Here is a 26,897-nt window from a genome sequence, read left to right as displayed (position 1 = left end):
CTGTATAAAAAAAGATCCCCGAACAAAAGCTACACACATAGATACACACACTTTTAAGGATAACAAAGTCATTTTACTTTACTAAAAAGAATATATAGACTAATTTTTTTCTGTTTAATTTGGTAATGTCAAATATATATATTTTTTAAATTATCAAACAACCTATGAGTGAACCTAAATATAACAAAAAAACCATTAAAAAGGACAAAAACACCATTGGACACCAACCTTGAAATTTTTTAATAGGTAATTATGTCATTTTATTGTGCTAAAAAAATAAAAAAAGACAAAAAACCTCATTTTACAAGGTTAATATTTTGTTTGCTTTTAAGGGTATTAACACCATTTTATTATGGAAAAAATTGAAAGAATAAAAAAACTCCTATACAAAAAGTATATACTTTTTAGCTTTTAAGAATAACAAATTCATTTTACTTCGCTTAAAAAAAAAAGTGTTTCCAGTCAATTTTTTTCTATTATATTGTTACAATTCACATTTTAATGAGTCGAAGACCATTACATTGTTATAATTTATCTCTAGGAGGGCGTTTGGAAGTATAATTATGATTATTTTTTAAAATGTTGTTTACTAAAAAATATATCAAAATAATTTTTTTAAAAAAATTATTTTTAACATCAGCATATCAAAATAATTTGAAAATACTAAAAAAAAAAATTAATTTAAAATAAAGTTTAAAAATATTTTTAAAATGTAAAAACAAATAAGTTTTTAGTTTTACTTTTTAACGAGTGTTTTTTTTACACCTAAATATTTTTACACCTTTTTATTAATTATGGATTTACTTTTTAAACAGTCGTTATTCAAAAGAATAAAGAAAGTAAAAGGATAATCATGCTGGAGTTTTTACTTTACTTTTCTTTTCTTTTGAATAAAAATATTAAATTCCTTGTTTAATGACACAAGGAACGCTATAGTGATGTCACGGTTGACCTGGCATTGATGGTTTGGTTTCCGCTGCTAGTTCCTAACGGGACCACATTGAAGTTATTGAATAAGAAAATATTAAAGTGCTTACATTTTTATTTTATTTTATTTTCATAATTAGATATCTGGTTTTTATATATATATATATATATATTTTTTATTTTCATAATTAGCAATCAAGTTAAGGCATAATCAAGTTGAATGGCCTCTCCTCCCCTTGTTTTTCGTCCTTTTAATTAGGCAAATAAATCACAGTTTGGTATTGTATTAACTTTTGACTTTTAAAATGTTTTTTAAATTGTTTTATGTCTTAAATAACATTAATTTAATTTTTTTAATATATTTTTTATTTTTTTGAAGAGTTAATGTTCAAAATTAAAAGAAATAAAAAATATTATTATTGATGTATTTTCAATTAAAAAATATTTTTAAAAAATATCATGCATCGCATTACTAAACACACTAAATCGTGATATTCTCTCGAGTTTAAAAGAGGCTGCAACCTTTTTTATATCAAATCAAAGGGAGATTTTTCTTTCTTCTTCTACTTTTTATTAGAAATTTATTAACAAGTTATTTAAAATCAATTCTTTAGTTTAATTGAATTAAATTATATTTAGAAAAATAAAATTAAGTTCATTTTGTTTTTTATATTATCCTCGCCATCTTTATTTTATTTCTTTAAAGATCTATAAAAAAGAGAGTATACGAATATTTTAGGAAGTTAATTTTAATCTATATTTTATTTTTATTTTTAGAGAAATAAATAAGATAAGTTGATTTTAAATTTATTTTTATATTATTTTTAGAGATTAAATTTTATTTTCTTGATACTCAATAAAATAGTTTTATATATAAAATTTCATAAAAACTTTTAAATTAAATCTAATATCATTCTTAGACTTTTTAAAAGTATTTTTATGTTTATATATCATTTTAACATAAAAATTTTAATAAACATCAATTAAAGATATATGAATATGGTTGCGGTTATTTTTTAAAATATTTTTTATTTAGAAATGTATTAAAATAATTTTTTTTTTTTTAAATTATTTTTAACATTAACGCATTAAAATGATCTAAAAATACCAAAAACAAATATTAATTTAAAATAAAAAAATAAAAAAATTTAAATTTTTATAAAAATATTTTTAAAATATAAAAATAATCAGAACCATTGTTATTAATCGATGAAAAATATAATTAAAAGTTGACACACCTAATTATAAAAATCGAAAATGTTGATACACTTGGAAAGAAAGAACCCTTTCAAGCAGATTAGGTAAAATATTGTAAGAAAACGTAACATCGAAGCTGTCCTCCGGTTAACATTCTTTCAATTCTACTACTGCATTCCCTGATTCTCTCTCTCTTTCTTTAATTTCTGCTGCCAAATTTTTAAACCCAAATCCATCTCTCACTGTTGAAGGAAACACAGGCAGACAGATGCAGAAATTTATCAGAGGAACGAAGCGTGAGTGATAAAGAATAGTTTTTGCTTTTCTTATCGCTCGGTCGACGAGATGTCGTTTTCATTCTTCAAAGCGTCACGGCCAAAAACACCACAGGAAGTGGTGAAAGCAATGAAAGATAGCCTCGTGGCTCTTGATACCAAAACCGTTGTTGAAGTTAAAGCCCTTGAGAAGGTTTCTCTCTCTCCCTCTCATTTTTTATTTATTTTTAATTTTATTTTGCTTGGTATTTGATTCATGTATGATGAATCGCATATTAATTTACATCTAAATTACTCTTTTATTGATGTAATTATGAGAAATGTGCATATAAAATCTGTTGCTGGTCAGTATATATTGATGTGATTAAGTAACTATTTGTTATGATGCTATTGAAATGCAATTGGTTCATGAATTGCCTTTCAGTGATACTGGAAGGATTGTTATATAATTGATTGATTGATACTTTGCAAGTTATAACAGGCATTGGAAGAAGTAGAGAAGAATTTTGTGTCGTTGAGATGTATGCTGTGTGGAGATGGGGAGGTTGAACCGAATACGGATCAAGTTTCCCAATTAGCACTTGAAGTTTGCAAAGAGGATGTTCTTGCTCTTATGATTCACAAGTTACCTAATTTGGGATGGGAAGTAAGTGCTGCTGCTACCCCATTCCTATCATTCACTCGTGCATGTATTCAGTATTTTTCGTTGCGCAGATTATGACTTTTTTTTGTTTTTTGAAATGTAGGCAAGAAAGGATTTAGTCCATTGTTGGTCTATATTGTTGAAGCAAAAGGTTGACTCAAGATACTGCTCTGTAGAATACATAGAGAACCATTTTGAATTTCTAGACTTTCTTGTTGTATGGTAAGTATATAATTCTTGTTTTTATGCTTGGATTAAGAAATGATATTGGTGTGTCTTGTGTACTTTTGAGTTATAGGTCTTTGATTTATTGTGATTATCTCTTTATTGCATGGGTTTCTAATCTCTTTGTAGCCTTCTTGAGTACTGCCATGTGAATTCATTTTCTGCTTAAGAAGGAAACTGGGTTCTTTCATCTAAAAGAACTGTAGTTTTGTATGTATTACAAAATGTAATTCTAAATGGTATTATTCAAAAAGAAAGAAAGAAAGAAGAGAATAACTGTGTCAAATGTCCTTCTAAAATTTTGTTGCAAGGGTGTCGTAAGAGAATGCTACCACAGTCAGCGACGTGTCAAAATTGGCATGCCTAAAGAACCATAAGAGGTGTGTGTTATTTTTGTGCCTTGAGTTGTTTGTTTTATGATTATTTTCTCTGTCAGAAAACATAAATCATGCTCATTATTTGATGGTTGGAACAAGGGTTTCGAGTTGTTGGAAATTGTAGAAAATGTGAGAGAGACACTAGCAGGGTTTCTAGGAGTCGCAATCAGAGGATGGAAAACCAAAATTTGACCCCTAGTAGGGTTCTTATTTTTTCTTAATCTGGAAATGACAGCTGCAAAAATACATTAATTTTTCTTCTTTTGTTTTCTGCATTCCCTTTTCATGTGGAGTCACTGTGAATACCAAATTTCAGTAGGGTGATTTGGTATGAGATTTAATGTTTTCCTCCTTGAACAGCTATGATAACAAGGAAATTGCCTTGAATTGTGGGCTTATGCTAAGGGAATGCATAAAGTTTCCGACGCTTGCAAAGTAAGACATTCAAGCTCTTTTTTATTTCTTTCATGGCCTATATTTTATAGCTAAAGCTCTTATATTGTTTTTTAGACAATGATGATATCAGTGAAAGAAGCTCTACTGTTTTTTTTTTCAGTGTACAAAAGGAGTTATTAAAAATGGAAATAGTGGCCCTTGTGTGCTTGTTTTTGGCTTATATGTAATGCTTTGACACTCTCATGTGTTTGTAGTTATGATCATCAGTCCATTATCATGATGACCTCTGACTCCATTAGATTACAATCACACTCATAGGAGACCTTTCTTGAAGTGAGACTTCAGATGGGCTTTTCATAGCATTCATGTGACCTATAAGTGTGAGGCAACAAGGGTTTAAGTTCTCATGAACAGTTCCCTGCATAGAAACCGTTTCTCATGCACAATGAGAAACTATCACCTTCTCATGGGAGAGAGAAGTTCTATAATGTTTCTGTAAGCTTGAGGAGTTGCATATCCTTTGGTTTCTGAAGAAACACAAGTAGAGTTTTATGCTTGTGAAGTTGTGAATTTTTTGATGCATTATTTGATAGACTCTCATGTTTTCTTGTATTGATATTGTATTTTTATTTCCCAAAGCCTTTTTCTAAAGTTCAAGGTTCATGTAAGAGCTTCCCTGGAAAATAGGAAAAAAATAACTATCTGGGTACTTGTGATGACCCGGGGGTGGTTAAAACTTTAGTTTTATTTTCTATACTTTTTTGTGCAAGTAGGGTTACTCTATTTTTCTTTTTGTTAGTTTCTTTAATCTAGATCAGTTACCTATTGAAAACAATTTAAGCCTTTCTACCTTAACCATCCATGCCATTTTGGAGCTTTCCTTTATTTTGAGCCTCTAGTTGATGTCACAAGGATCTACTGTCATTTTTTATATTTTCAAAAAAATTCTTCTCTGATATCATCTCCATCAATGGAGAAAGGACTAACAAATTTGAGTAATTGGCTGAATGCCCTTCACCATGAGGATCCTTTCTATTGAATAAGAGTTGTTGTACAATCTATTTAGGCAAGAAAATATAAACAGCTAATACACTAACTGCTAATATTCTAATATAGGTAAGAACATATATACAGCTTAATACACTAATTATGGTAAAATAAATTTCATAATTGCAGCCATAATTTCTGCCACTGATATCCCCCATCAAATTGATGCTATATGATTAAGAAGCATCAATTTATCAACAAGAAAGTGATGTCGGTGCTTGGAGAGAGCCTTAGTGAATACATCGGCAGTCTGGAAAGTAGTGGAGATATGCGGGAGAGAGATAACACGAGCATCATATGCTTCACGAATAGAATGATAATCTACTTCAATGTGCGCAGTACGCTCATGAAATACTGGGTTAACAGCAATTTGAATGGCACTAGTATTATTTGCATGAAGTGGAGTAGGCTCAACTTGAGGAAATCCAAGCTCACCTAAGAGTCCCTGTAGCCAAATAATTTTAGAACAGGCAGAGGACATAACACGATATTCAGACTCAGTGGAGGACTTAGACACCCGATCTTGCTTCTTGCTTTTCCAAGAAACAAGAGAGTTATCAAGAAACATATACCACCCAGTAATGGAACATCGAGTGTCAGAATAACCATCCCAATCAGCATCACTTTATGCAACCAAACGAATAGGAGAATCTTGAGGGAAGAAAAGTCCTCGAGCAGAAGTGCCATGCAAATAACGAACAATGCGACGAACAACGGCCAGATGGAGGTGTGTAGGTGCTTGCATAAATTGGCTAACTTATTGAACAATAAAGGAAATATCAGGCTGAGTGATAGTGAGATAGTTCAGACTCCTTACCAATTGCCTATATAAAGAGGGATCAGATAGAAAATCACCCTCATCACGACGATATTTAACATTCACTTCCAAGGGAGCATCAACTAAACGACCTTCTTGAAGACTAGCCAAAACAATTAATTCTTGGATGTATTTATGCTGATGTAGAAAAATACTAATAGTAGAATGCACCTCAAGACCTAAAAAATACTGTAGAGGACCTGAGTCCTTCATATGAAAAAAAGACTAAAGACGTTCTTGAAATTGAAAAATCAATGCAGTGACAGTCCCTGTAATAACGATATCATCAACATATACCAAGAGTAAGACGATTCCGTCAGTAGTCTTGCAAAGGAACAAAGAGGAATCATACTAACTCTAGACAAAGGAGAAGCCAATAAGCGTGGAGCGGAACTTAACAAACCAAGCATGTGGGGCTTGTTTCAAACCATAGAGAGATCGTTTTAGCTTACAAACATCAGCAGATGTTGTAGAAAAGAACCCTGGTGGTGGAGTCATATATATCTCTTCTTGAAGATCTCCATGCAAAAAAGCATTCTGAACATCCATCTGTCGCAATGACCAGGCCTTAGAAGCAGCAATGGCTATAATAAGTCGCACAGTTGTCATCTTTGCCACAAGTGCAAAGGTTTCCTCGTAGTCTACCCCATACTCCTGACGGTTACCGAGTGCCACCAATCTCGCTTTATATCTGTCAAGAGAGCCATTAGACCGCAACTTAATGGAATATACCCATTTACAACCAATGGGCTTGACACCAGTAGGACAAGGAACAATATCCCAAGTATGATTCCCTGCAAGAGCGTGAAGTTCTTCTTGTATAGCATTTTTCCAACATGCATGTTTAGTTGCCTGAGAATAAGAGGTAGGAACTATAGTATCATTTAAATTAACAGAGAAACTATACCGATCAGGAGGATGACAAATGCGGGAAGATCATCGAAGAGCAACTGAAGCAGCAACTGGATCAATGTCGGGAAGGATTTGTGATGTCGGGGGCTATCTTCGCGAATAAACAAAACCGGGTTGATACTGCGGAACTGGTGGTGAGATATCATCAAAGGGTAAGAAGCAGAACACCATTGGAACAAGATACGTGTTGCTGAAAATAGTACTCATGTTAAAAAAAATCACATTTCTGGACATACATAGACGATTAGTAACAACATCATAACATAAAAAACCTTTTTGACCAGTGCTATAACCCATAAAAGCACACCCTGCTGACCGAGTTGTAAGCTTGTGACGCTCATGAGAAGCCAAGTGAACAAAGCAAATACAACCAAATGTATGTAAATTGTGGTAGTCAGGATGCATGCTAAAAAGACAATAGTAAGGAGAATCAAAATTCAATTGTTGAGAAGGCAGACGATTAATCAAATACACTGCAGTGGATAAAGCTTTCACCCAAAATTTAGGTGGAACTGAAGACTCTAAAAGCAACGTACAAACCATATCTAGTAAGTAATGATTTTTACGTTCAGCCACCCCATTCTGTTGAGGGGTATAAGGACATGATCGTTGTGAAATGATACCTTTCTATTGGAGGAGAGCCTGAAATTCATGTGATATATGTTCTCCACCATTATCAGACCAGAACACCTTAATGCAGGTCGAGAATTGTGTCTCAATATAAGCTAGAAAGGTTTGGAAAGTAGTGAAAACCTCAGCTTTGGTGCGCAGAAAATAGATCCAAGTAAAACGATTGTAATCATCAATGAAGGTCACAAAATATTTATATTGTGCATGTGAAATAACAGGAGCAATTCCCCAAACATTAGAGTGTACAATCTCAAAACATGTATTAGCATGACTGCCAAAAGCAGAGAAAGGTAAAGTTTTACTTTTCCCTAGTTTGCAAGTAGAGCAATCAAAAGACAAGCTATGAGTAGAACCCTTATCTTTGTGACCAAGAAAACCACGCTTCATTAAATTATTTGGATGGCCCAATTGTTTATGCCAATCTGCTGCCTTATTTTCAACAATAACAGAAGCTAAAGACAAAGCTCTAGGAATAGTAAATTGCAACAAAAATAATCTTCCTGCTTTAGGCCCCCTCGTGATCACCTTCCCAGATACTTGATCCTGCTCAAGACAACCATTACAAGAGAGATGCACATCCCAGTTATTATCCACCATTTGTCCAACAAAAATTAAATTAGTAGACAACCCAGGAGAAACAAATACACGAGGAAAAGAAATTCCAATATCACCAATGGCTACAATCAGAAGATTACTACCATTAGCAATCTGAATATTTTGTGTGCCACTATATTCCCAGAGATTACATAACAAATCAGATGAGCCAGTCATATGATTGAATGCTCCAGAATCAACAATCCAAGAAGAAGAGACAGTATTACCTTGACCCTGAAGTCCAAGCGTAGAGAATGCAGTGAAAATTATTTGTTGTACCATTTCTAGAGTGACAGTGGGCTGGTTGATGCTAGTGGTTGTGGAAGTAGAACCAGTAGAACCAGAAATCTGATGGTTTGTAACAGCAGCTTGAAAAGCTTGTGCTCTCTAATTTTCTAGATGTGTAGAACATTCTTTAATAATGTGTCCATTTCGCTTACAGTAATTGCAGAATTTCTTGCCACAATTGCGGGCAATATGCCAATACTCCTTGCAGCTGTAGCACTGTATAGTTTCTTTGTATCGATTCTTCCTTTGAGCAGCATAAGCAACATTGACAACCTCGGATGTCTCCTTGGATTCACCTATTACAGATTGTGTAGCCATTCTTTGTTCTTCACGCAATAATTCGTCTAGACAGACATCCAAAGAAGGAATTGGATCTCTATTCAACAATCTAGCTCGGGCAATCTCAAATTCTGGTCTTAGTTTCATAAAAAACTGATCTCATTTACTAACTTCATGAACCGCTTGAAGACTGGGTAAGACCTCTTTAGACACCTTAGAATAGATAATACCAGAATATTCACTCCATAGATTAATAAAACTAGAATAATATTGCTCAATCGAGGGATTACCTTGACTGAAATTACTGATCTTGAATTCAAGTTGAAAGCATCTAGCAGTATTATCTTGATGATATACATGCTTTAGATAATCCCACATCTCTTTAGCTGTACCAAAAGCGTAAATTGTTCACCATATGGCCTTTAATAGATGCTAAAATCCAAGTAATAATTCGAGCATCCTTTGTCTCCCATTGACTAAATTCTGCATCATTTGCAGTAGCAGGAGAAGTCTCATCAATATGCCTCCAAAGCTGCTCCTTCCCTTTCAAAAACATCCGAAACTGAAATTCCCATGCCGCATAGTTCTTCCCTGTAAATTTGACACTCAGTTTCTGTAGACATTCTCAAAAAAATCAGAACTAGAAATCTTAAATCAAGACGGTAAGCCAAAACAAAGTTGTTGATTAAAAAATTAATCAACCCATAACAAAAGATAGATCTGAAGGTTACAGAACCTTGCTCTGATACCATAACAAATTTGAGTAATTGGCTGAATGTCCTTCACCATGAGGATCTTTTCTATTAAATAATTGTTGTACAATCTATTTAGGCAAGAAAATATAAACAGCTAATACACTAACTGCTAATATTCTAATATAGGTAAGAACATATATACAGCTTAATACACTAATTATGGTAAAATAAATCTCATAATTGCAGCCATAATTTCTGTAATTCTGATCCATAATTTCTGCCACTGATAAGGACTGCTCATGCGTGACCTGGGTTTCAATGTGATTTGTTTTATGTGCTCGTTGGCTATTGCCTTTACCCTGGTCCTTGGGATCTTTTGCTGATTATGACAATTTGAGTTTTGCTCTCTGCTGCTAAAGCTATTTAATTCCAAAAGTTGACTGCTTTGGCTCTGCATAATACTTGATAGATTAACTAATTTAGTATAGAGATGAATGGCCCCCACTTGATGTATATCAGTCCAGGAAATAGGCTGGCTGGACCAGGTTAATGGAAATTGATAATTGAAGTATTTTGCTTTTCTGAGACTTGAAATTTCTGTCAGTTTCAATTCAATCACTCAGTTTAAAATGGCTGTTAATGCTGTTTTTGACATCTGATTTTGACACCTAATTTCTTTATGACAAGCAAGTTTTAAGTTTTCACACAGTTAATTTTTGTAGTGATGTTTCAGATATATATTAGAGTCTGCAAGCTTTGAGTTGTTCTTCAAATTTGTGGAATTGCCTAACTTTGATGTTGCTTCTGATGCTTTCTCCACTTTCAAGGTCAGAGTTATAAGGTTGTAAGGTCTTGTGTTTCTTTTTTTTTCCCTGTTCAAATTTTGCGCTTCCAGTTATTCCTACTTCTTATATGTTTTGATATGCTTGCCAGGATTTACTGACTAAACATGGCACTGTGGTTGCGGAGTATCTTACTGCACATTATGATGAGGTACACTTGCTGGTCAATTCTTGATATGATTCTAGGCAGATCTAGGCAGACCAGTCTTGGCTAAAATGTTGCTTAAAATTTGCTGATCTACTTATGTTGGTAAAAGAATATCGAAATACGGGATCTACTTTGGACAAGAACCTTTTTTGTGGTGATTAATGAATTATATAACAATGTGTAAGTTGCAGCAACCATGTAGTCTCACTGGATTCTGAACTCCTAGAATTTGTCTAGACTGACCAGCTCATCTACTACCATAACAACTCCTTTTCACAATTATCTGTACTTTTATCTTGCTTGAGTAAGAAGTGTCTCCTAGCTAATATTAAAGCTCTACTGTTCCAGTTCTTTGATCAATATGAAAAACTCTTGACGTCTTCTAATTATGTGACAAGAAGGCAATCATTGAAGGTTAGTTTCGACCGTACTTTTTCAGATATCATTCTGCTGTTGCTTTGATCAATAAGTTAACAGTATTGTGTTGATATATAGCTTCTCTCGGAATTCCTTTTGGAACCTCCGAGCTCTCATATAATGAAGCGCTACATTCAAGAAGTTCGGTACTTGAAAGTCATGATGACTTTGCTGAAGGTATCAAGTCTTTTCTTTTCCACTTTTTATTCTTGTATGTCAATCTTGATATTGTTCGGTTTTAATGTCTAATTGAATATACCGTGCAGTCTGAAGAAACCATATGCTTTTAATTGGCAATGCCACTTTATCAACCTAAAAGCTACTAAGCAAGTAAAAATCCTCTGAATGGTAGAAAAGCCCTGAAAGACATGATATTACTCACCTATAACACCTGGCAACAAGAGGCAACATTGGTATCAAAGCTTTGAAGTTTTGATTACTGTTAGTGAGAACAAAATTCATTTTATGTTACTGAAATATGAGTTTCAGAATCACTTTATTTCACCTTGCTTCTGTCTACTGGAAGTCTGGAACGCTTCTTTCATTGGTGATAATTACCATTTGATGCCAATCTAGCTCAGAACCAGTGAATGGTTTAACTGTCTTGCTTTGCTTATCCTTAGGGAAACAGTTAAGAAGGGCTTGTCTACTCACAGTACGGATGGGTTGTGGATGCAGAAAGGCCTCTGTTTCTATGAACTGAAACATTTTTTTTTTTTAATTTGGCCGCCTAGGTTACCAGATTTTTTTTTTGGTTTTATTAAGGAATTTCCGTTGGTCTGTAGCCACCAGAGCTTTACACTTTTATGTGTCTGTCTGATAAGTGGTAAGAGTACTTTTGATTTATTAAGGGATTTCCTTTACAATATTATAGATGGGTATTCTTTGTTAGATCTATTTTTCACACCATCTTTTTCATAAGTTTTAATTGTATTTGACCTTTCTCTGTTTTTTCTTTCATTTGTCTGGGCAGGACTCGAGCAAAAATATTCAGATCTCTGCTTTCCACATTTTCAAGGTCTTACTTGCTTTCTCTTATTCTTTAGTGTATATATTTTTTTAGCTGGTTGTTCTCTAGGCTTGGTCATATGCAAGAACTCTGATTTCCCCATGCTAACTTGTCGTAATTCAATCCCCTGGCCTTCATGTTGTTCCAAAACAATTAGAACCAAGGAAATTGCTAATGTCGAATATGCATAACATTGGCTAATTTTTCTACCCCCTTCCAAAGACTAAATTGGTCAGGTTATAGAGGAGGCAGTCAGCTGTACTTGCTGTCTGATATGCATCGTCTGTCAGAAATTTCCTTTCATGTTAAGTTTTTCGGTGACATGATATGGGGCATTAGGCTGTGTTTTATCAGCACTACCCTCGAACACATGTATCTAAGGTTATTTCATACTGTTCTTTTTGGTGTGCCTAGTCTTACGATAAATACAAACAGTCAAGTATATACTACATCCTTTTAGACTTTAAGTTCACATACTTTTTGTGAAACTTTCAATGGTTGTTTGATGTCTGTGTGAAATGCAATCATCTATTTAATTTCCATTGGAAGAGAAGAGTCCTAGACAATGCAAGCAACTTCTACAATGTGTTAGACTTTTAGGATATCTATCTAATGTTTTTGCTTGCAATCTGCATTCAAAATCATGTTTGATCAAGATGGTTACTACAGCTGTTCTTGTTTCTGTTGTGCCTTGTTTGCATAGAAGCAGCATCCTAGATATCAAAGATTACAGTTGAATTGTTTAAAAGGAAAAATAAAGGTGACTGTTGAGTAGACATGAGTAATAAACAGAAGACAGCATGACATTGGCAGCTTTTGTGCAGATGGGTTGAAAATATTCTGTACATTGGCCTAGTTAAGTTGCTACTTACAAGTACAGATTTTTCATACCTTTCCTTGCTTGTCTTTATGCTTGTGAAACTCCCAGTTGATTGAGAGGTGATGATGCTGTCAAAATTATTTGATTGGGGTTGCACTTTAGCCTCTTCGGTTAATCTGTTGGACTCTGCTGACAGCCAAATTTTGTTACACTGGCTCAGGTGCACCTTGGGCAGCATCACCAGTTAACTTTTTGTTAAATGCACGTCTACTGCGGATCCTTTATTTGCCTTAGATAATGAAAGATGTTTTTGGCACAAATGGTCCTTTATGGTTCCAAGTGTTAAATTCTGTCTTTGTTTATACGTGCAGGTCTTTGTTGCTAATCCTAACAAGCCACGAGAGGTGAAAGTGATTTTGGCCAAAAACCATGGAAAATTGTTGGAATTGCTTCAGAATCTCTCAGCTGGAAAAGGTAATTATGCTTTCAAACTAGATTCACAAAGAGGTCATGTAATTTTCTTTGAAATTGTGTTTATAAGAAACACTGCTCAAATTTCGAAATTCCTTCTGTGGACATCCATAACATAGAGCGTCTCTTCAGGTGCTGAGGATGAACAGTTTGAAGAGGAAAAGGAATTGATCATCAAGGAAATTGATAGACTATCTCGCCTGTCAAATCCGGATCATTAGATCTTTATCCTGATTGCTGGGATTTCCTTTGCTACCCTGTGCCTGGTTCATGCTAATTCTGTGATGATTGATTTCCTGCAATTGATATTTTTGCGCAGAAGTCATGGTGTCAAAGCACCAGTAGGAAACAATACAATTGAGAATTGCATGCGCTTGTAATATTTGTTGCGTCGGATGTCAGTCGTACTCAAGTACATCATGCCATCTGGTCTTAGAAGTAAGTGTGTTTAGAGTATTGGTTTTGAGTGATCAAGGACACTGGCTTGTATTATAAAGAAACCCAATACTTTGGTTTTTACCATTGGTGTTTGCTTCCTCCACCTTCAAATTTGAAGAGTTCATGTCGAACTTGGTGGTGATTTTGAAAGCACTGGAGATGACTTCTTGATGCATTGTGATATAATAATCAATAATATGAGAATGCAAAGTGCTCTTTATTACACTAGCTATTCTTGTTTGGCCTTTGGTTTTTCAGACATGCCGGAGCCGTCCAAGGCTTGTGCGATTGAGAGAAGCCAGTCGCTGCAACAGAAGAGAAATAATTAATTAGAATAACTGAAGCAGGTTTGTGCAAGCTGCAAGTACAGAAACAAGATTTTGTCCGGAGATCGCCCGTTTAACAAGCCAAGCCCTCGCTTCCTCTGCTTGCTTTAACTTGAACATTCTATAAAAATACCGCCTCCAAAAACTTTGATTATCAACTTTACCAGGCACAACCTCGTTATAAATCCCTTTAACAGCCTCATTTTCCCTAATTATTTTCCCTAATTAATCTCTTCATTTTTCTCTTCAATCACAGGAACCTCTGATCTCCATTTCTCATAATCCTCCTCATCCACGGGTTCACAGTAATAAGTATCCAAATCACATTGCAATGCACGCACTTGAACATCGAAACGACTGTATCTCGCATTCAAAGACTCCCGTTTAATCAAACTACCAGTATCACCATCACGATCATGATCAACAGCTGAGAAAACCGAGTCACTACCGTGTGAGATGATCCGGGCCGTTGATTTCTAGAAGGTGGATCCAATATCGTCGATGGCTTGGCCGACAGACTCGAGGGACTCTTGAGCGACGGCGGCGCTGGTCTCAAACGAAGCGGGGAGGTCTTGGACGGCGCGTGAAGCGACATCACGGATGACGGCGGTTTCTTTCTTTAAAACGGATTCGAGGTTCTTTTTATAGGTTCCGATAATGGATTCTGATTTGGTTGCTATGGTTTTGATTAAAAAGCCAAACGACCATGTGGGGTCTAGGGTAGGCGGGTCAGGGTCCGCGTATATGGGTGTGGGATCATCGGAGTCTGCGAAGGCGGAATTGAAGAGATTCATTAGGAATTTTGTGGAGGAGGAGAAGGAAGTTCTCTGTGAAGCGAAGAAAAGACTTTGCTTTTTTGCACGGTTTTATTTATTTATTTATTAGGATAATATGATTAATCTTTCGGTCCCCCTCCTAGATTTGCTTATTGTGTGTGTGTGTGTGTAAATTTACTATAATTAAAACAAAAATTTTAAAGATCAACTTAAAATTTGATGTACAGGATCATATATACTAAAAATTAAAATGAAAATTTGAAAAATCAATATGCATTAAGATATTTGATTTTATAATGCGGTGAGCCCTTTAATTTTTAAACAAATTAATTTGCTAGTATAATTCTTCATTTTTTTATTAATATTTTAAATTCCAATTAAAAAATCTAACTTTTTTTTTATGTCATTCATCAAATAAAAATAAAAAACATGCTAAAAAATCCTTAATAATTTAAAATAAAAAAGATACTTCTTTAATTAAAACTCTTTTGTATCATTATCGAGCTCAATTTCTTTTGGAAAACTTCAACAAAAAAACAATATTTTTAAGATTTTAATGTTAATATATTAAAAAATATAAAAATAATACAACACTTATGTGTTGTTGGGAGAAATATTTTGGCAATATCACTATACATATCCCAGTAGATAAGCATAAGGATCTTTTGATCTCACATCTTACCTCATATAGAATTCAAATTAAATCTTGTGAGAGTTGATTTTTTATGATTCAGTTGACCCAATAACTTTAAAGACAACTTGCATGACCTTGTTAAAAAAATTCAAAACACAGCCGTTATTATTTTTAAAATATTGAAACAATGATATCTTAGATCGATCTGGACAACTCGAGTTAACCCACTGGATATATACCCCAATTTATAAACCTAACTTTGTTTAATAACTTTATTTTTTAAAAGTATTTTTTTTATTAATTATATGGTAAAAGAAATGCTCATATGAAAACCACCAAATAATTTATTTAATAAAATAAAACCTCAAATATATTGTGAATATATATATATATATATATATATATATATATATAATAATAATAATAATAATAATAACATGATGACAAGTTGCCTATTAGTTTAACTCTGGCCACCATCATCAAAATAGAACATTGTTAAAAATCAAGTCTAAAATTTTAATATTTTTTTAAATTTAAAAACACTTAATAAACACTCCATGACCCTAAATGCCTATATGTAACCTTTAAAAAATGTTTAATTGATCAAAAATTCAAAATTAATCCTGATTTAAAAAAACATTTATAAAACCGAACATGTTTTTTCCTGCAAGATGAGGGGAAAATACACCTCGATAAAACTTTTTTTATGAAATGAAACACATTGACACCAATAATAATTTATTTGGTCATTAAAACATAATCAACTAATAACTTTCTCTCTTCTTGCCTATTTTAAACATCTCTCTCTCTCTCTCTCTCTCTCTCTCTCTCTCTCTCTCTCTCTCTCTCTATTTATCTATCTATTTTAGGGGCTAAAACATAAATAAAATAAAATGAAGTTTTAAATAAAAATATAAAAGCATTAGAAAACATGGACTAAAAATGAAAAGTTTTAAAATTTTAGGAACTAAAATACTTACAAACAAGTACTAGCTACTATAGAAAAAAAGAAAGGCTACAATCTTGTTTTGGTGTCAATTTTTGTCTCCAATGTTTTATTTATGTTTAATCAATAAAAATTAAATTTGATTTTGCTAAATTGAACAACAATTTAATGCCAAAATCTATTTTTAATATTGCAAGAAAATCCATACCAAATTAATTGAAACAAATTATCAAGTTGAATTCCAAATAAACTAAATATAAAAGTATCAAATTGAAAAAAATATAAGTAACTGAAAAAATTCCAAGAACAGGTAAACTTGTTAACTCAAGTTTTTTTTTTAATTGATATTTTTTTAATTTTATCCTTCAATATTGGGTTGATTAGTAATTAGACTTCATGATTTGTTTTATTTTGTTTTTTATAAGATTATCTCAATTTCATGACTTAAGTTACATGTTTTGTGGGTTAACTCAAGTAAATTCAAGTCATTTTATTGCATCCTATTTTTTTATTTATTTTTTTTAATTTCATCATTTAATAATAAGTTTATTCAAAATTGAGCTTCATAATTTGTTTCAATTTGCTTTTCATGGGTTTATTATAGTCTCATGACCCGGGTCGCGGGTTTGACAGGTTAACTTATGTTTATTTGAGTCATTTTCTTTGTTTACTTTCTATGAGGTTATCGCGGTCTCATGACCTGAGTCATGAGTTTGGTAAGTTAACTCAAGTCATTTTCTTCTGTTTTTAATTATTTTTATCATTTCCATTCTTTAACACTATGTTGATTGAGAATCTTTATAATTTGTTTTTATTTGCTTTATTTGGGGCTTTCATAGTCTCATGATCAGGATCATGGATTTAACAGGTTAACTCGTGTTGATTTGGGCCGATCCAATATATTGTCGTTTCAATATATATACATATTAAAAGATGTTTTTTAGAATTTTTGCAAGTGAAATTATGTTTTTATTGGTCGTCCAGGTTGTCTTTAGACCCATTAAGGCAATCAAGTCACATTAAGTTAATCTCTGCACAGTTTAAATTATATCAAGTTAACCTCTACACCGTTTCAATTTTTTTTCTAATAAAAAAATGCATGTTCAAAAAAAATTTAATCTGATCTGTGACACAGTGTCATGTTCTTAGTTTATTTTTAATGCAGTACTTGTGTCATCAACATTTCTCAATTCGAATAATATCACTTTATAGTAAAAGGTTCCCTAAAACATGACAAAGATAGTTTTTTTCCTTATCTTCCTCTGCTATTCTAATTTGGTTATATCCCTATAACTCATCCATAAATGAGTATGTGACACTCTTCACAACATTGTCGACTAAGATCTCTACGTGGGGTAGAGGGAAATCATCATTCAAGCTTGTCTTGTTAAGTCTTTGTAACCCACATACACCTTGATTTTGCCATTCTTTTTAGAAACTACAACTACATTAGTCACCTATTAAGGATAATGGACCACATCCAGGAATCATGCATCCCATTATTTTTGTATTTCCACCTTCACTTTAAATAGTATATCCGAACATATTTTTATGATTTTCTGTTTAACAAGCTTACTTCCTTCTATAAAAGGAATTCTTTGTATCACTATGTCGATGTCTAAATCAGGCATATCTACATTTGTCCAAGCAAACACATTCACATATTCATGAAATAGAGAGATTATGTCATCTTTTTCCTAAGTCATAATAAGGATACCAATCTTCAATTCTTTCTTTTCTTATTCAGTATCTAAATTTATAACTTTTAATTCTTTACTAACAAGTTTCCAGGTTTTCTCGTAATTTTCCACCAACCTAGTAAAATCTTTTATTTCCTCTTCTTTCCCATTTTCATTACTTATTGCAATTGTATTATCAAAACTTGACCAATTATTCTTAATACAGTATGTTCGTGAATTGATGGAACTTTTAAGGTTATTTTTTCAACATAAAAGGAGCACTCTCCATCTTTCAATTTTAGTACGCCTCTCCCTCGACCAACTTCTTCACAAAGGCTTTTGCAGGGATGTCAGCAGCAATATGCATAGACAACTGTGGCAGCATCTTATCTTTAGTAGAACAGCATCTGTAAAGCTCCCGAACCATTTTAAACGGGATGGTAAATCAAGAATTCGGTCATAGCAACAGAAGAAAGGTTAAAGAAGATAGAACCGGCAAATAATGTGATTTTCTTGCACAAGAAAAAAGAAACACATTTTCATGAATGGTATTTATAGTTATGAAAACTCACGGAACCGTGACAAGAACATGAATCCAATCACTTGAACATCTAAATGGAAGATACGATACAAAGACATATATCTCACAATGCACTGTAATGGAATAATAATTAGCACGTATGAAAAATCACTTAACATGCACATCATCTTCGTCTTCAATATCCCAGCTAAAATCATCCTCTTCCTCTGCAGCGCTCAACCGCTTCTGCAAGTCAACTTTACTTGTACCAGCACTCTTCCCGCTCCCCATAGCTTCCCCTTTGCTCTCATCATTACTCCCAATATCTTCAATCTCATCCCACTCAAGATCCTCCTCAGGCAGCAACTGACTCGAAACCGCAGAAACATCACTATCCTTACATGATCCACCATTACCCCCCTTTCCCTCCACCACCTTCTCCTCCAACTTATCACTATCCTTGCATGAAATGCCATCATGCCCCTCTCCCTTCACCACCACAGCCTTCTCCTCCAATTTATCATTATCCTTGCACAATTCAGCAGTACTGCCCTTTCCCTCCACCACCACCACCTTCTCCTCCAACTTATCCTCACTTCTATCAACCCAAACCTTTTCCTTCTCTGCTACATTCTCATTAATCACCTCATCAACATTCTCCTTCTCTACCTTTGCATCTTTACTTGATTCACCTTTCGACAAAAACACATCACCCTCCTCCTTATCATCATCAAAATCCCAACTCAAATCCTCTCCATCACCAGAAATCACTCGTTTAACAAGCAAAGCCCTCGCCTCCTCGGTTTGTTTCAACTTGAGCATCCTATAAAAATACCTACTCCAGAAATTCTCATCATCAACTCTGTTCGGCACAACCTCATTATAAATATCCCTAATCACCCCGTTCTCAGTAATTAACCGCTCGATCTCCTCCTTTTTATCATCCATTACAAGACCCCCTAATTTCCATTTCTCATAATCAACCTTATCCTCTGGTTCGCTACAATAAGTATCCAAATCAGACTGCAATGCATGCACTTGAGCATCAAAACGACTGTATTTCACATCCAAAGACTGCTGTTTACTCAAATTACTTCTACTACCATCAGCATTAGATGAGAGTAAATCATGATCATGATCATGGTCAGCATCTAAAATGGAGTCTTTACCTTGAGAAATGATCTGGGCCGTTGATTTCCACATGGTGGATCCAATACCGTCGATGGTTTCTTGAGCGACGGCGGCGCTTGCCTCGAAGGAGGCGGGGAGATCATGGACGGCGCGTGAAGCGACATCACGAATAATGGCGGTTTCTTTTTTTAAGCCGGATCCGAATTCTTCAAGATCCTTTTTGTAGATTTCCATAACGGATTCAGACTTGGTTGCTAAGGTCTGGATTAATGAACCAAGAGACCAGACCTGGTTTTGGGTTGTCGGGTTCGGGTCTTCGGAGGTGGAATTGTTAGGAGGGGAATGGGATATGGGTGAATCGGGTGGTGTTGTGTCATCAGCGAAGACAGATTTGAAGAAATTCATTTGGGAAGGATTAATTGTTTTGATTTTGTAGTGAGAAAGACGAGGGATCGGTGACTTCTCTTTCATACAGTCATGGTGGAAGGAGAAGGAGAAGGAGAAGGAGAAGGACTTGGGTTTTGGACTTCCTTTTTATCGATTGAAAATGACTGCCTAACCTTACCCTTCTTCCTAGCATCAATCATTTTGTCCATTTAACCACAGTTATAATTATAAGTTATTTTCGAGGATTTTATAGTTACAATAAGGTTTTCAATTATGTTTTGATAAGTGTTCTATTTTTTTAATTAAAATAAAATATTTTAGTTTTAGAATATTTCAACGTGTTATTGTGGAAATATATTATTTATATATATATATATATATATAACAAACATAATTCAAATTTAAGATAAATTAATTATAAATTATGTAATACAAACACAATGTCAAATAAATATAATTTTAAAATTTAAAATATTTCTAAATAGTCAAGATTAAATAGATTTTTAACTTAAAGTAATTCAACTTAAACAAAATATCAAAATATTATAAAAGTAAAATGTTTTAACACAAATATTTTAAATATAAGGTTAGGTCAATGTTATCAAGGCTAATGGAATCTAAAGCATCCCTTGTTTTGCTCAAATTCCTACAAAGTATAAACATGAAAAAAACAACATGAATATAAACCATATATATTAGTGATAAATCTAATTTTAAAAAATTAATATTATTGTTAATGAAAATAGTAATAATAATTTTCAATATTATTATTATTAATATCATTGTTATTGAAAATAATAAAGAAAAAAAGTTTTTTTATAATTGGATGGTTTAATTAATTAAATTGAACAAGGTTTAATTTGATTCAATGACTTTTCAAGAGCGGAACGGAACATGTGGAATGAAACTGGAATGTTCCAGGTGGAATTTAGCCGAAAAATCCGGAACGAATCGAGATTTAAAATGAGATGAAATTTGTTCTGTTTTGTTCCGTTTTTTGAATTGGTATGGAACGTTTCGACCATTCTGGACGAAATGGAACGGAATTAACAACCTTGATTATAAGTTATTTTCAGGTTATCTGTTATTCTAAAATAAAACATGTTTACAATTCAGTCGTGAAGTAGAAAATCTTTTTGCTTAGATTGAAGTTATTTAAAACTTGCATAAGATTACACTTTAACAATGTTTTCTGGTTGTCTAGAAATGAAGTTTGTTTTTATTAATCTAAAATAATTAAGGCTCGAGGGACCAAATTTGAAACTAATAACAATTACATGGACAGGGGTAAACGGGCAATGGGAAAAAGGCTAGTGTGTGCATTGCACGCGCCAACATCTGAAGGAAGTTGTTACATCTGGTAGCATGTGTGAAATTCTTCGATGTCGTAACATCACTATCCTTGGTGGCTTTGGAAGCATCTCAGTGAGGTCATCCCAGTGGTGCGGTGTATTTTGTTAGTTGAGGCGCGTGGGGACTTATTTTTCTTGTTTTCTCTCCTCTTCTCGGTTTCCACACCCATTCTTTCCAAAATAGCAAGGGGTCCTGTTATTTTGTTTTTATATCAAATTTAGTCATCATTCTTTTGATTTTTATTTGTTTTGTTTTGGATCCTTTTTTAAAATGATTTCTTTTTTCAATTTCAACACCTATCATTGGGTTAATTGAGAATTGAGTTTCGTGATATTTTTTTGTTTGCCTTCTATATGGTAATTTTGGCCTTATGATCCGGGTCATGGGTTTGGAAGGTTAGTTCGGGTTGACTTTAGTTTTTTTTAGGTCCTTTCTTATAATTAATTTTGTTATCAATTTCATCATCTAACATTAGGTTCGTTTAGGATTGAGCTTCATAATCTTTTTTAACTTTATTTTTTATGGAGTTATCCCGATTTCATGACTTAAGTTGTAGGTTTGAAGGGTTAACTAAGTTAACTCAAGTTTGTTTTTTTTAAATTGATTTTTTTCAGATTTATCCTTTAATAGTGGATTAGTTTGGGAATGAATTAGGAATCTTAATTCACAAACCACTTGTAAAGGTTTTTTATGGAATGGATTAAAAATCTCAATTCACAAACCACTTGTAAAGTTGACTAATGATAACGAGGCATATCATTGTCACCATAAGGTAAATGGTTAAGTGATGTCAATGGTAAGATATCAAGAGTTGATATCTTAGCCTTAAAATAAAAGAGTTAAATGACGCTAAAGGTACCGAGTGAATAAAATGTGCTTAAATGCTCTTATTGGCAATACATATAAATTCCACGAAAGAAGATGGGTGCATGTGCATGCTTTATTAATTTATATGTAATCATGTTTTGTACACAAGTTCAGCACAGTCTCACCCTGAATAGAGCGGAGGCAGCATGTGACACTTTGAATATCGTAGGTTATAATGCATATATATTTTAGTTTAAGCATCATTAAGAATCTTTTATTTTTATTGATATTTCTTAATGTTTCCACAGTTATTAGTGATGCTCTTCTGACAACGAGAAAATAAATAAATAAATAAATAATATACAGTTTTTTAAGATGATCAATTCATTATATCATCTCAATAATAAGTCTGGTTTGGAATAGGGCTATTGAGGGTTTGGTTGACAAAGAGATGAGGGCTTAAACTGTATTTTTTTGGTATTTTGGATGAAAATGATCGGTGGCGTTGGGAGATCATGGTGGGCTATGATTTTTTTAAGAAATTAGGAGTTCTGAAGAAGAAAAAAAAGAACGATGAATACAATTGTTTTTTTTTAAAGATGTTGATATAAGCTAATGATGTGATATCTATTTTAATTGGATATAACTTGATTGTTATAAAAGAAATTATCACCACCACCTATACCTTATATTTTGATATAGTAGAACATAGTTCATTGACCTGCATAACATTGCAACATTGCAAGTCAAGTTATTTTTAAAAAGAATAAAAAGATTTATATAGACAATGTTACTCTTTTAATAGACATGGATTAGTCCACTTGTCAAGTTGGCTAATGCTAATGATAACAAGGCATATCATAGTCGGCATAAGGTAAATGTTAGAGTGATGTGAATGGTTTAGCCTTAAAATAGAAGAGTTAAATAACGCCAATGGTATTGAGTGAATAAAATGTGCTTTAAATGCTTTTATTTGCAATACATATAAATTCCATGAAAATAGCATATGATACTTTTTGTATATACATGTTTTCTTTACTTTTATAAACATACTTAATGCATGCATTAGAACATCTTCTGGTTGTGTAAATGAATATGATAACTTTATTTATTAATGTTAAAACACCATCATAATGTCAATGGATGTTAATATTTTGTATCTTGGTTTTGGTTAAAACATATCTAACTATTTAGTAAGTAACCCAGTGATAGGAGCTTGGGACTAAGATTTGCTCCGCCTGTGATTTCAAGTTCGAACCTTGTAGTTGCTAATATGATAGTAATTAGAGGCTTACATGATCATTAACTTCAGAGCCCGTGGGATTAGTTGAGGTGCGCGCAAGCTAACCCGGACACCAACGTTAATAAAAAAAAAAAAAACATTCCTATACTAGTGTACTGCCCTAGCATCCTTTCCTCCTGCTGTGTAGATTTTTAATGTACTATATTGGTTAGAACAAAGATTTGTTTGAGGATTGAACAAAAATCCTCCCAGCTCATGTTAGCTATTCTGTCAATTTATGCAAGACGAGCTGATTAGCTTGATGAGACATCCAAATTTCCTACAGACAAGTTTCTGGCAGCAACTGAAAGTTTTTCACTCCAAAACAACCTAGAATTCACGCTGTACCTCGATTTAGCGTGCAAAAGAAGTCCTGAGAAAGGCAATCCACCCAAGTAGAAGAAACCATAGAGTGGAAAACAATTCACATGGAAGAAACCATATTTTTACCACAGTTGATTAGGAAAATAGAACACCAAGGACTCTGCAAAGAGCAACCGCCCACTTAGGCACTAGCAGAGTACATTAATAACATATAACATCCACAATTTCACAATGAATATCAGTTATTATCAAATATATAATTGCATGCTAACCCTGGCTGAAGAGAGTATGCTGTACAACTAACTGTTTCTCTGACTCAGCACCCGCAGAATGGAAAGAAACAGGTTCAGAACGTCCAAATAGAGAGCAACAGAGGCCAAAATATACTCATCATATGAGAAGCGCTTGATCAGGTGGTCAGTGTCATAAACAATGTATCCACAGAAGATCAAAGCGCTAATTCCACCATAAACTGCAGTAGACGTTGAGCCAAGTGGGAAGAACACCTGCATAATACCAGAACATCCATAATATCAGACAAATATACTGGGTGAACACATAATAGCTCCGTGTTGCTCAGATAACATATCCATGGGAGGGTGACTTGAAGAAAATGCGGCATCTGACCTGGATAAAACTAGTCAGGATGAGGATAATGAGGGAAGTGAAGAGAATTGGTCCCAGGAAGCTAAAGTCCTTGCCCTTCTTTGCAGCCCAGAAAGTGTACGCAGTTAGAGAGCAAACCACAGCGGAGGTCAGAATTAATGCCTCAAGCACAATTTTACCTGAAAATATTTGAATGCAAGACAATAATCAAATCATAATTATAAAAGCTGCACATGAAGTCGCCAACAATCAACGAACTATTAAATGTCCAAACAGGATAAGAAAAAGATACCGACCTTCTATATTAGCGCAGCTTGCTCCAACCAAGAGGCTTAGCGAAACGGTGAAGAGGCCAAGAATAATTAGATTCACAGGGTGTTTCTGGTGATACACATGCAAGGGCCACAACACTGCAAGAAAAATTACCCTCATTAAAAGAACAAAATTTCAAGAAACAAGCAAATTCACAATCCTCTTGCAAGTGAATCCACTTGAGTTTCAAGAAACTTTTTTTTTCTATTTAAACTCTCCATGTCACGAGAAATTTATAAAAAATATATATATTTTAAATTACAAATTCACAATCAAGTTTCAATCTTTAACCCAAAAAGACATCCTAAAACATGAGATTTAAACAACATAAAACCACAAACAAATCAAGAAAGAAAGGAGAGATCTTGAATATGGAGTACTTACAAATAAAGGGGACAATTGATAGAAACAAAACGAACCCGAAACTTCCCTTGAGGAGATCAGTCATAGGAGTATAGAGAATCGTAACAGCAGAGACGATGGTGGTGAGGACAAGCTGAGCAGCCAAGATTCCATAAACTTTGCGAATCAAACCCCATCGTAATTGGTTCTCTCCAAGACTCAAACCCGGGTACAAACTCTCTCTATTTCCTGCCTCCAAATCAATCTCCTTTGCCCCATCCTTGTTGCTAACGCTTGCGTATCCGTACATCTCTGCTGATTCTTCTCCCTTCTCTCTTGTTTTCCTTTACTTAACGAGGAGGGACGGAGGCAAGGAGGGAGATGACTTTTCCTTTTTATTTTATTGAGAGACGGTGGTTGTTTTCTAAAATGACGGGTTATCAGGTTTGAGAAGTGTGACGGGCGAATGGGATAACAGGAAATGTGGAAATGGATGGAAGACAACGTTAGCGATAGGTTGTCAATTTCGTTCCGTTATACTCGGAATAGCTGAAATATTTCATATCAATTCAAAAAACGAAACAAAACGAAATAAATTTCATCTCATTTTAAATCTCGGTCCGTTCCGGATTTTTCGGCTAAATTCCGCCCGAAACGTTCCGGTTCTATTCCACATGTTCCGTTCCGCTCTTGAAAAGCCATTGAATCAAATTGAACCTTATTTAATTTAATTAATTAAACCACCCAATTATAAAAAGCTCTTTTTTATTACTATTTTCTATAACAATGATATTAATAATAACATTGAAAATTATTATTACTATTTTCATTAACAATGATATTAATTTTTTAAAATTAGATTTATCACTAATATATATGGTTTATATTCATGTTGTTTTTTTCATGTTTATACTTTGTAGGAATTTGAGCAAAACAAGGGATGCTTTAGATTTCATTAGCCTTAATAACATTGATCTAACTTTATATTTAAAATATTTGTGTTAAAACATTTTACTTTCATAATATTTTGATATTTTGTTTAAGTTGAATTACTTTAAGTTAAAGATCTATTTAATCTTGACTATTTAGAAATATTTTAAATTTTGAAATTATATTTGTTTGGCATTGTGTTTGTATTGCATAATTTATAATTAATTTATCTTAAATTTGAATTATGTTTGTTGAATATATATATATATATATATGAACAATATAACCCCGAAACGGTACGCCGAAACACTCCGAAACTGAAACATTTCGTTCCAATTGAAAAAACAAAACACCTACAGAAACGGAATTGACAATCTTGAGCGATACTGTTTAGGGCTGTGACTCTAGATGTTTCTTTGGAATATAAGTTGTTACCAACAAGTCCAACTTGGTTGTTTTTTGAAGTCGCGTTGCGGAGAGACTGATAGTTTTGTTATTTTTTTAATATATTTTTTTAATATTTTTAAATTGTTTTAATGGATTGATATTAAAAATAAATTTTAAAAAATAAAAAATATTATTTTAATATATTTTTAATTAAAAAAACTTTTAATAGTAATTTTTATTATACTTTCAAATAAGTATTAACTTAATTCAAATGTGGTTAATGATATTTTTGATATTTAGTTATATAATTCACTGGTTGTTTTTTTAAAATAAAAAATATATATTATTTTAATTAAAAAATATTTTAATACACAATTTTTATTACATTCTCAATCAAGTATCAAGTTGATTCAAATGCGGTCAGTGGCCTCTTTGATATTTTATTATATAATTAATTTGTTGTTTTTAAAGGTTATTTGTCTTAGTGATGTGATTATGTTTTTTTTAAGTATTTTGTTTTTTTATTTAAATTAATTATTTTCTATACTTTTAAAATGTAGAATTGGATATTAATTATAAAGGTGTTAAATATTTTTATTGTTTCAATAATCTATAACTATGTAAAAAGATCCAATTATTCCTAATAAAAAGCTTAGTTTTTTAACAATAAGAGCAAGATAAAAAGATCCAATCAGAATCATCCAACTG

At 33.0% G+C, this 26,897-nt stretch overlaps 3 protein-coding genes and 1 pseudogene across 3 annotated transcripts; 1 reads left to right on the top strand and 3 right to left on the bottom strand.

The window, feature by feature from the left end:
- The first annotated feature begins 2,194 nt into the window (after positions 1 to 2,194).
- LOC133697792 (uncharacterized) lies at positions 2,195 to 13,675 on the top strand. The gene is made up of 11 exons (XM_062120567.1): positions 2,195 to 2,592; positions 2,881 to 3,045; positions 3,146 to 3,264; positions 4,005 to 4,079; positions 10,036 to 10,129; positions 10,236 to 10,295; positions 10,641 to 10,706; positions 10,788 to 10,886; positions 11,683 to 11,727; positions 12,910 to 13,012; positions 13,142 to 13,675. The coding sequence occupies exons 1-11, from the start codon at positions 2,470 to 2,472 to the stop codon at positions 13,228 to 13,230; spliced, it is 1,038 nt and encodes a 345-aa protein (XP_061976551.1). The 5' UTR covers positions 2,195 to 2,469; the 3' UTR covers positions 13,231 to 13,675.
- A 78-nt stretch (positions 13,676 to 13,753) lies between these two features.
- On the bottom strand, positions 13,754 to 14,637 carry LOC133697793 (uncharacterized; annotated as a pseudogene).
- Positions 14,638 to 18,333: 3,696 nt separating this feature from the next.
- On the bottom strand, positions 18,334 to 20,032 carry LOC133697849 (uncharacterized). The gene has a single exon (XM_062120658.1). It carries the CDS (start codon positions 19,928 to 19,930, stop codon positions 18,497 to 18,499), a length of 1,434 nt encoding a protein of 477 aa, XP_061976642.1. The 5' UTR covers positions 19,931 to 20,032; the 3' UTR covers positions 18,334 to 18,496.
- Positions 20,033 to 23,717: 3,685 nt separating this feature from the next.
- Positions 23,718 to 25,321, bottom strand: LOC133695725 (BI1-like protein). The gene is made up of 4 exons (XM_062117658.1): positions 24,915 to 25,321; positions 24,515 to 24,628; positions 24,240 to 24,397; positions 23,718 to 24,118 (listed from the first exon to the last, which is right to left on the bottom strand). Exons 1-4 carry the CDS (start codon positions 25,180 to 25,182, stop codon positions 23,912 to 23,914), a joined length of 747 nt encoding a protein of 248 aa, XP_061973642.1. The 5' UTR covers positions 25,183 to 25,321; the 3' UTR covers positions 23,718 to 23,911.
- Between the last annotated feature and the right edge of the window lie 1,576 nt (positions 25,322 to 26,897).

The sequence above is a fragment of the Populus nigra genome, chromosome 6, assembly GCF_951802175.1.
Source record: "Populus nigra chromosome 6, ddPopNigr1.1, whole genome shotgun sequence".
Lineage (NCBI taxonomy): Eukaryota > Viridiplantae > Streptophyta > Magnoliopsida > Malpighiales > Salicaceae > Populus > Populus nigra.
This window is presented reverse-complemented; position numbering and strand designations above follow the sequence as displayed.